The sequence below is a fragment of the Corvus cornix genome, chromosome 10 (assembly GCF_000738735.6).
Source record: "Corvus cornix cornix isolate S_Up_H32 chromosome 10, ASM73873v5, whole genome shotgun sequence".
Taxonomy (NCBI): domain Eukaryota; kingdom Metazoa; phylum Chordata; class Aves; order Passeriformes; family Corvidae; genus Corvus; species Corvus cornix.
Genome location: NC_046340.1, coordinates 18,534,904 through 18,545,799, shown reverse-complemented (window position 1 = coordinate 18,545,799; position 10,896 = coordinate 18,534,904). Strand labels below are relative to the sequence as shown.

Genomic DNA, 10,896 nt, shown 5'->3' with positions numbered 1-10,896 from the left:
CCCTGCGTCACGGGAGGCTGGCGGCCGGCTCCGCCACCCCTTCGGCAACGGGACCGGCCCCGGCAGCGGCACCGGCAGCGGCACCGGCACTGGCCCCGTCATATCCAGTGGCAACGGGACCAGCCCCGACACCGACACAGACACGGGCACCACCACCGGCGCCGCCTCCGTCCTGCGTGAGATTTACGGATTTCAGGGAAAAACCAAACCCCACCAACCACCGGGAAAGTCGGCCCGGAAAGGAATTGCAAAATCCCGGGATCACCGGGAGGTTGGGCAGGGTTCGGGGTCGTTCTCGGCGCTCTCCCAGCGCCCACCGACGGGAAATTTAGAGTGTTTTATCCACAGGAGCCCCGAGAAAAATCGCTTTGGATTTATTTCCTCGTTGGCAGCCAGAGGTTTTCCTCCCGGAGAGTGAAACCTCAGGATCAGCCTCCCAGAGAGATAAACTCTGCGTGGACATGGCAGAGCCCGGCTCTTGGGCCGGCCGGGATTCGCATCCCGGAGGAGCCAGGGAAACGCCAGTCGCTTGACTGGGAATCTTGTTTTTATCCAGGGAATGTCGTTTTTAAACGGGGAATGTTCTTTTTAACCGGGGCGCCGGGATCGGGGGGGGTCACTTGGACATAGGGACCTTGGCTTCACCTCGTAAAGGATTTCTTCTCCACCTTTTTTTTTTTTTTATTTTGCTGGGAAACCGGCCAAGCCATTTCCCCCAGCGCGTGGTGGTGATCCCGGAGCCGCGCGAGCCCGCGGTATTGCCGGGGGGGGTTGTTTTGGCTGGGGGGATTGCGTTCCGCTGGCTCCCCCCCCTTCCCGAGCCGGGACCGGCCATGGCGTTGAAAGCCAGAGCGCTTTACAACTTCCAGAGCGAAAACAAAGAGGAGATCAGCATCCAGGAGAACGAGGAGCTCGTCATCTTCAGCGAGAACTCCCTGGACGGGTGGTTACAGGGCCAAAACAGCCGTGGGGAGACTGGCCTCTTCCCTGCTTCCTACGTCGAGATCCTCCGCTCCCGGTCGGGCTCCAACTACACGGACTATTCCAGCAGCCCGGTCGGCTCCCCTGGGCACGATTCCTCCTTGTACTCAGCATCCCCCAACCCTGGCATCTCCTACCAGGGCAGTTTTGAGGATGATGATGATGATGATTGGGATGACTGGGACGATGCATGCACGGTGGTGGAGGAGCCCCGGGGCTCACCGGGCACCAATGGGCACCCCTCGCCCAGCCTGCAGTACCCGGCGGCCTATGGCCACCACCAGCACGCCGGTTACAGGCCCAAGCCGGTGCTGGAGAGGCAGGACAGCATGAGCTCCTCCAAGAGGGGCAGCGTGGTGGGGAGAAACCTCAACCGTTTCTCCTGCTTCGTCCGCTCTGGGGTGGAAGCCTTCATCCTGGGTGACGTGCCCCTGATGTCCAAGATTGCCGAGACCTACTGCATCGAAATGGGCTCCAGAGGCCCGCAGTGGAGGGCCAACCCCCACCCATTCATCTGCTCCGTGGAGGACCCCACCAAGCAAACCAAGTTCAAGGGCATCAAGAGCTACATCTCCTACAAGCTGACCCCCAGCAACATCAACTCGCCCGTGTACCGGCGGTACAAGCACTTTGACTGGCTCTACAACCGCCTGCTGCACAAGTTCACGGTGATCTCGGTGCCCCACCTGCCTGAGAAGCAGGCCACTGGCCGTTTCGAGGAGGACTTCATAGAGAAGCGCAAGCGGCGGCTGATCCTCTGGATGGACCACATGACCAGCCACCCTGTCCTCTCCCAGTACGAGGGCTTCCAGCACTTCCTCTGCTGCCGCGACGAGAAGCAGTGGAAGCTGGGAAAACGCCGGGCGGAGAAGGACGAGATGGTGGGCGCCAGCTTCCTCCTCACCATCCAGATTCCCACAGAGCACCAGGACCTGCAGGATGTGGAGGACCGCGTGGATGCCTTCAAGGCCTTCAGCAAGAAGATGGATGACAGCGTCCTGCAGCTGACCAATGTGGCGTCGGAGCTGGTGCGCAAGCACGTGGGGGGCTTCCGGAAGGAGTTCCAGAAGCTGGGCAATGCCTTCCAAGCCATCAGCCACTCCTTCCACATGGACCCTCCCTACAGCTTGGATGCCCTCAACAACGCCATCTCCCACACAGGCAAGACATATGAGACTGTGGGGGAAATGTTCGCTGAGCAGCCCAAGAACGACCTGTTCCTCATGCTGGACACTCTCTCCTTGTACCAAGGGCTCCTCTCCAACTTCCCAGACATCATCCACCTGCAGAAAGGTAAGGAGGCATTCCTCACCCCAGGAATGGCCCCATGTGAGTGGGAGCGGTGTGGCAAGGGGGTGTGGATGCAGAGCAGAAATCCTCTGTTGGGCCATGAAGAGAATGGGGAATGAGGATGGGAATGAGGATGGGAGCCACTGCCTACGCCTCTTAGGGAGGCAGTGTGGTCCCCGCTGGCATAGCCCTCCAGTCACCCCAGCCTGGGAGAGTCTGCTAGGGCTGTTGAGTCCAGAGTCTGCCCCATAACTGCTGCTGATGGGGGGGTCAGCACGGATGTCACTTCCCCCAGACCATGAGCAAGAGCCAGCACTGCTGCTGTTGGCTCTGGGGTGACCTGCCTGGCACCTCTTGTGCATCCCCACCCACTGCCACTTGTCCCTCCTCATCCTCCCTTCCTGCCAAGGCAGTGGATGGGTGGCCAGCGGGGATGCCGGAGCTTGCTCCCCCAAGGCTGGGACATGGCTGGACATGGCCTTGGATGGGTCAGAGGGGCTGAGGAGTCTGTGCAGGGCAGTGGATGGGGCACACACTGAACCTCTGGGGACAATCAGGGTCACACTTTTCAGGAGTATGTCCCTGCACCTCCAAGCCCAGCAGAGGGGGGTTAGCACCCCCAGGGCATCAGAGCTCCCCATGTCCCATTCGTCCTGGTTCCCTGGGTTTGGTGGAATCAGAGGGGGTGAGAAGTGTCTGCTGTGCTCTCCCTAGGGCAGGCAGCAGGCAGCGAGGGCTCGGTGTCCCTTTGCACCCAGGCAGCCACCGGTATGGGAGCGGGGCCAAAGTCCACACACTCCTCCCAGCCCAGCTGCCTGCAGCAGGGAGGGGGCACCCACACCAGTGTCCCCAGAGTTTGGAGGACAGGTTTTCCCCAGGGTGAAGCCAGGGCACTCTGTGTCCAAGCATCCAGAGATGTCTGTGCATCACTCCACATCCCTGGGGGAGGCTGGGAAGGCAAAGGGGGCAGGGAGCATTCAATCCTGCCCGGGCAGCTTCCTTGCCTTTCCTCTGAGTGTTGTTTACCCATGGAGAGGGGCTGGATCCCGTCCGGAAGCGAGGCCGCGTGGGCAGAGCGGAAGGCAGGATTTGGCCTCCAAACTTTGCTTCTTCCTTCTCCTCCTGCTCCCCTCTGGGAGCAGGGCTGGCACAGCAGGAGCTCTGTAACCCCGGGTCCGGTGCTCCCGGCAAGGGGCAGGGAGAAGGGACAAAAGCCCAGTGCGGGCCGGATTCTGTTTTTAGTTTTTTAGCCTCTGTGCTAATGAGGGGGAGGAATGCAGCGCTGGAGCCAGGCAGGATTCTTTCGAAACCGAGCTGTAAAAAAACATGGAAGGAGAGGGAAAAACTCGTGTCAGAGCATCAGCTGCCTCTGGGAGTGGGAGATGCTTTCCCAGCTGAGCTCCAGACAGCACCACATGCCCTTGTCACATCCTGGTTCACTGCTTCCTGGGCTGGGGTCTCCCAGGACTGCTCCTGACCCCCATTCATGGAATTGCATGGGATATTTCAAGGGCAGGCATGGCTGGAGTACTTGACTGTGCTAACACTGCCCCACATCAGTTTTGCACGCCAAGCCTTGAGTCACAGCACTCCAGGAGCCCAGACCCCCAAAGCCAGCTATACATGAGGCCGACTGCCCTGGGATGGGGTGGAAAAAGAGCTGAGTATGCCAGAGTCCAGAGGGAAAACACTCCTGGTCTTTGCCTGCCTGGAGGAGAGGAATGGGTTTGATGGGCAGGGGGAGATGCAGGCAGACCCCTCCCTTACATGGGGCAGGTCTGTGCCTCTGCTTTGGGGCCCGGCCGGTGCCCTGGCATGGGGGGCAATGGGACCAAGCAGGGCTGCCCAGGGAAGGGGGTCCAAAGGTCGCACAGAACCTCTGACCCTGCTCCCTGCCTCGCCAGGCGCCTTCGCCAAGGTGAAGGAGAGCCAGCGGATGAGCGACGAGGGCAGGATGGACCAGGAAGAGGCGGACGGGATCCGCAAGCGCTGCCGCGTGGTGGGCTTCGCCCTGCAGGCCGAGATGAACCACTTCCACGAGCGGCGCGTGGCCGACTTCAAGAGGATGATGCAGTCCTACCTGAGGCAGCAGATCGTCTTCTACCAGCGCGTCAGCCAGCAGCTGGAGAAGACGCTGCGCATGTACGACAACCTCTAGCGCCTCCGCCCGCTCTGCCCGCAGCCCCCCAGGCCTCCTCTGGCTGGGATGGGCTGAGAATGGACGGGAACTCATCACGCTAGTGACCAAATGACTTTGGGCTTTCTTCCCCCTTCCCAGGCTGGCAGGGAAGGGCTCGCCCATGGGCTGGCCGTGCCACCTCTTTCTTTTCCCGGGGATTTCCCACCCTGCCACGGGTCTGGCGGGAGCGTGGGGGGTCACAAGAGGGACAGACGTGGAGGTAACGTGGAGGTAACGGCGCTGGGGTCACTGCCCAGTGATTTTTAGCTTTCTGAAAACCCACTCTCCTGGAGCAGGGGTGGGTGCATCCCAGCCCGCTGGGAGAAGAAGTCCAAGCGGTCGACATTTTGCACACTAAAAGCTTTTCTGATGGAGAAAAAAGAGAAGAAAAGAGATCTTTATTTGGAAGAGATTTTTTTGTTTGTTTGTCACGAGATATTTTCAATATTTTCCATTTTTCTGCAGCATTTTTACCAATCAGTTTTTAACTAGATGCACGGAGGCAAAGAGAAATCTCTTTCTCAAGTATGGCTGCTGACTGGGAAAGGGAGAAAAAAGGAAAAAAAGGGAAAAAAAATAGCCCCACAGCCTTTTCAATAAAATCGTTGGTAGAAAAAACACCCACCTCCTTCCCAGAGATGTCTGTGGAAAACAGAGCTGCTCCAGGATCCCGGGAAAGGCTCTGCCTAAGCATCCCCTGGCTTCCAGCCAGCTTTGAACATCCCTGTGCCGTGGGGGGGAATGATCCCAGGAGGGGTTCCCACAGCAACCACCCTCCTGCTCTCTAAACAACCCTCCAAGGGGCAAATCCTGCCCCACTCTGCGCTGGCCGGGACAGTGTGCCGCTGCCTGGGAGACAGCAGGGCTGGCACGGGGACCTTGTTTTTGAAGGGAAATGGCTGGGATAAATCACAGCGAGGAAAGTTAGGGCCGCCTTGGCCTGGCTCCAAGGATAAAATTAGCCCCGGCATGCAGGCCAGCGGGGTATTGTTAAACTAACAGCGACGCTGGGAATGCTGCGGGCTGCGCTCCATCCTCCCGGAGCCCTCCCCGGCCCCAGCCTGCAGGGATGAGCACTCTGAGGTACAGCCTGGCACACAGCCTCCATCCAGGCAGGATGTGCTTCCTCCTGCATCCCACAGCCAGGGCAGGCCCCTTCACCATGGCCCCATCCCACCCTGGGTCCATCCCACACCAGTTCCATCCTAGCCCAGCCTCATCCCACCCTCACCGCATCCTGCCTTGGCTCCATCCTACCCCGTTCCCACCATGCTCTGGTAGCATCCCACCCCAATCCCATCCCACCCCAGTCCCATCCCAACCTCATTCTACCACAGCTCCATTCTAGCCTGGCCACATCCCACCCTGGCCCCGTTCCACTCTAGTCCCATCCTACCCAGGCTGCATCCTTACATGGCACCATCCCAATCCATTCCCATCCCACTCCCATCCCACTCTGGCCCCATCCTATCCCAACCCCACCCTACTGCAGCTCCATCCTACCTTGGCCACATTCTTCCTTGGCCCCATCTCACCCTGGTCCCATCCTGCCCCAGCCCCATCCCACCCCAGCCTCATCCCACCCTGACCCCATCCTTCCTTGGCACCATCTCACCCCATTCCCTCCTCAGGCCAGCCCCATCCCACCCTGACCCCATCCCAGCTCAGCTGCCGTGGGATTGATGTCTGACTCTGTGCTAATCCTGCAGGAGTGACGGGTCTCTGGTCCCACTGGCCGTGCTCTGGATGACCACGGTGGCCTTGGTCCCACATTGTCCCTTCCCCCAGCCCCACTCCCTCGGGAGCACAATGGGCACCAGGATTGAGCCTGCCACCGCCGTCCCCGGGCAGGCAGCCAGCCTCTGGCGCCGCAAGCAGCCTCCAGAGCTGAGCCAACATCCCAGCTCCCCTGGACCTGGCTGGGGAAGGGGATCCCCTGCCTGGGGTGCCCTGTGGCAGCTCGGTCCCTGGGATGTCCTGAAGACAGCGTGTGCAGCTGGAGCAGGGAGATGTCCCAGCGCCCCAGGAGTTCATCCTCTGCTCTGGTGTCGTGGCATGGGGACAGGGATGGGCTAGGGTCCTTCCCTGCTTCATGTGCCCCTTCAGAAGGCTGTGCCTCAGCTTCCCCAAAGGTGGCCCTGTGCTCTCTGTGGTCCTTCAGCACTCACAAAGGTCTCCCTGCTCCACCATGCACCCCTTCTGTACCCTCATGTCTGGACCACACTCCCAGGACACAGCAAATCCATTGGCTAGAACCTGTATCCCATTAGCATTCCTGCCTTTACCCTCTGCCACCTGGCAGCAGGCAGCTGGGCCTTCCCTGCCCACGGGTGGGCATTTCTGGTCTGCCTTGGCAAGATGGGGGTGCTGAGCATCCTGCTGCTGCCCCCCACACCTCCAGCAGCATCCTGCAAATGTGCCAAGGTTTGGAGGCTGGAACCGGCTCTGAGCATTTTGGTGGCTGTCTCAGGGGGCAGGATGATGGTGGGGAGGAGTCGGGGGGGTACACATTCCTCCACACGCCCCAGTAGTGTCTGTCACTGCCTTTGTTATCTGTGCAGGATGATGGTGGGGAGGAGTCTGGGGGTACACAGTCCTCCACATGCCCCAGTAGTGTCTGTCACTGCCTTTGCTATCTGTGACACAGGCTGTTCCCTGCTCCCACAAGAGAAAAAAATCAGGGCTGAGAGGAAACACCGGGAACATGGAGCAGATCTGTTTCCTCCTCCCACTTCCCAAGGCTGATCTGGCGTGGGAAAGCCAAGGTCGATGTGCTGTGTGAGTCCTGCCACTGACAGTAGGGTTGGGAGGTGGCAGTGGCAGTGGTGGCTGGAGCATCCTCCCTGGAGAGCACTGCAGCCAGCACCAGAGAGCCTGTGACTGCCTCCGTTCCTGCGTCTGGCTTCCCGGAGCTCTTGTCTTGTTTCTTCTCTCTGGGCCTCCCTCCACCATGGGAAGAAAACCTGGCATCCTTGTTCTGAGCTCTGGGAGACCAGGGTTTGTGTGTGGGCCATCAGGCTGTAGGGACAAGCTGCATCCAACCCCTGTGCATGTATCCTGAGCCCAGCAAGATGCTTCAAGGTGGGCAGGATCAGCTGGGGTTCCACGGGGAGCAGCCAAACAGCTGGAGGGTGAAGGATGGGAATGCTGGGACAAGCAGAGCTGCTGATCAGAGCCTTGTCAACCACATGGATACACCCCCCCAGTGCTCAATAATTCGGGATCAGCCACCAAAGGAGCGCAGTGACCCAACCCAGCTCCTCCCATGGAAGGGGGAGCGCAGGGTGCAGCTGCTGGCGGGGCGGCTGGGCAGGATGGGGCTTGCTGTGCACGCCACGCTGCCGGCACATGCTGGCAAGGCAGGGCGAGAGGCACAGCTGCCAACGGGGAGCAGGGAGCACTCCTGGGGGAGCGGGGAGAAGTCCTGCCTGCCCATTAGGGTCAGCAGCAACTCTGGGGATGGAGCCAAGTGGAGTTTCGCTGCCACCCCCACCATGTCAGGAGGTGGATGAGTGTGTGCCCGTGTAGAGGAGTGATTCCGGGCGGATGCAGGTGGGAGGACACAGGCATGGATCAGGGCAGAGGGAGACAGCTCAGCCTGCCAGCTCCAATCTTTTAATTGCTGTGCTTCTCAAATATTTCCGAAGCATGACCCTGAGTCGGCTCCTCCAGGCAAAGATACGAGCACCAGCTGGTTCCCTTGGCTGTGGCTATAAATGCTCCCTCCTGCTCCCAGCCCAGGGCAATAATGGGGGATCAGTGGTGTCTGTTTTAGGGAATAAGCTGGGAATCAGCTTTAATGGGGGTGCATCAGCCTTCCAGGTTCCCCCTGCTAGCCATAGCCAGTGTGATGCTCAGATCAGACCCTATCTCGGCTTGCCATGCCAGCCCGGATTCCCTCTCTCCGGTCCCCGGGAAGGTGCTGAGCACGGGGAGATAGGTCCTGCACTGCCGGGGAGCTGTGTCTCTGGGTGTGTTGTTTGTGCAGGAGGGGTGGAGAGCCCAGGCCCTGGGATGTGGTTATCCCTCCGTCATTGTCTGTCTGCCTTGGAGTTGCTGGGTGTGGAAACAGAGGTCAGGCTCAATTTGTCTGAAATTTAAATCGCAGCTGGGCTGAGGAGCCATGGCAGGCATGGGGGATGCTTTCTGTGTCCAGGTCCTCACCACTCCATACTTTCCCTAGGACCCGGGAACCTCCTCTGGCCCTGCAGTGTAAATCCATGTGCTTTATCTCACATGGGCAAGGTGGTGGGAGACATGCCAGGTTCCCGAGGCCAGCACTATCCCTGGGTGGGTTTGTTTGAGGTGCTCCCAGGGTGACGTTCCAGCTCTTCCCCCGGGCTCCGTCCCGTCCTGCCGGGCTTGCTGCCAGCTGAGCCTGTTCTGCAGGCTGTGGGCATGACTGGCCTGAATCAGACAGGCACGTAGCAGGGAGGGAGGGCTCCCGGCATCCCGGGGCACTGGGCTTGGCTTGGAGCCGAGTGGAGGTACTGAGCCTCGTCACACTATGCAGCTGTCAGCCTCGGGTCTAGCCCTGAGTTTTCCACACAGGACAGCTCCTAGGAGGACCTGACCCCCCTTCAGCTGCCTTGGTGCCCTCCTGCCCTCCCAGGAGACTGCTCCGCATCACCTGCCATCAGGCAGCGTGACCCGTGCCCCCTGAGGGGACCCCGGGATGCTGCTCCTGGTGAAGTCCAGAGCATCTCCTGGGGCTGGTGAGAGCTGCCAGAGAGGTTTTGGGATTGGGACAGAGAAGCAGGAGCCTGGGACCATGCCTCCCCAAAACAGAGTGGGGCTGCCCGCCTGAGCTCAGGGGGTTCCTGTGCTCACTCCCAGAAGTGGGGCAGTGCTGTTCCAAGGTCCTGCAGCTGTTGTGGCCCAGAGCAGTGGGGGATTCTGGAGGAATGTGATGCTTACATGGGTCCCAGTCTCCTGTGCTGGCCTGAAGCCGGGCTGGGAATAAAATCCCACGTTTGTTGAACGCCTGCATTTGCAGGGCTAAAGCTTGCCGGGGGAGTTTCAAAGCCAAAGGATCCAACCTGCCCTGGGTGGATTCTTTGTTTGCATTTGAATGGGTGCCTGGAAACTAGTTCATGTCACTGGAGCTGTGTCCATCCCTACCTGTGAGCCCCAGTGCCTCCAGCTCCTGATGAAACCTGACCTGACACCACGCCGCTGGTGTTATTAACCCAGGAGAGGTGTTGGATCCAGCCCGTCACGGGTGGGGTGGCTGTGGGGTTATGGTCCCCTTCCTTCTTCCCAAGACACTCTCCGAGGACTCTGGGGACAGGCTGGGAGAGCTGGGGGTGTTCACCTGGAGAAGAGAAGGTTCTGGGGAAATCTTAGAACCCCTTCCAATGCCCAAAGGGGCTCCAGGAGAGCTGGAGAGGGACTTTGGACAAGGGCCTGGAGTGACAGGCCCGGGGGGGAATGGCTTCCCACTGCCAGAGGGCAGGGATAGATGGGATATTGGGAAAAAACTCTTCCCTGTGAGGCTGGGGAGGCCCTGGCACAGGTTGCCCAGAGAAGCTGTGGCTGCCCCATCCCTGGAAGTGTCAAAGGCCAGGTTGAATGAGGCTTGGAGCAACCTGGGCTAGTGGAAGGTGTCCCTGCCCTTGGCAGGAGGGTGGAACAAAATGACCTTTAAGGTCCCTTCCAACCCAAACCATTCCATGACCTTCCCTGAACCTCTGCTAGCTTTATAGTCAGCTTGGCAGGGAGGGGTGCCAGGGAAGCCAAAGGGCCTGGCCAGGAAGCTTCTGAGCTTGCTTGGGCTGTGGTTTGTATTTCATGTCCAGGCAGGAGCCCACCTGGACCCTCAGCCCTTCCTCAGGTGGGTGGGTGGCAGTGGCAGCATTGAAGCTGCATCTGATCCTGCAAACCCTGAATAACCCAATCCTTCAGTTTTGAGGATTTAAACCCTGCCAGCAGAGCTTGGCCCCAGAGAGCCGCCGTCCGCGCTGCCGTTTTCCAGGTTACTGCCTGTCCTCCCCTGACCTCAGGAAGTGGATGTTTCCCAGCAGCGGGAATACAACCACAAGCCTTAAAAATAACCTGGTTCGCTTTCAGTGTTCCTTACAAAATAGGCCACGTTCCTTCTGTTTAATCCCTGGGCACAAGGCGAGAATTACTGGGAAGGAAAACACAGCGATGCTTCCAAGGCGGCCTTCAGTGGATGGTGGTGGATGCAGTCCCCATCCCTCACTGGGGGTATGTAATTAGTGAAGATAATAAATGTGTGTGCTTGAATGAGATGGGGGAGGTGCAGAGCTGTGATCTGGAGAGGGAGTCAATGGCAGAAGTTGTCCCAACCTTTTGGGAGCAGCATGGCCCTGGCAATCTCCCAGCTATGGCGTGGGCAGCACGGTCACCCTGACCCCATTTCACAGAGCGGAGAGGGTGTGATTTGCCTCTGAGCAGAAGGAAACCCTATTTTTCCCTCTAGA

At 59.5% G+C, this 10,896-nt stretch overlaps 1 protein-coding gene across 1 annotated transcript; it reads left to right on the top strand.

Moving 5' to 3' along the window:
• Positions 1-9: 9 nt before the first annotated feature.
• SNX33 (sorting nexin 33) lies at positions 10-5,074 on the top strand. Its single transcript, XM_010412378.3, has 2 exons — positions 10-2,274; positions 4,176-5,074. The coding sequence occupies exons 1-2, from the start codon at positions 834-836 to the stop codon at positions 4,427-4,429; spliced, it is 1,695 nt and encodes a 564-aa protein (XP_010410680.3). The 5' UTR covers positions 10-833; the 3' UTR covers positions 4,430-5,074.
• The last annotated feature ends 5,822 nt before the right edge of the window (positions 5,075-10,896 follow it).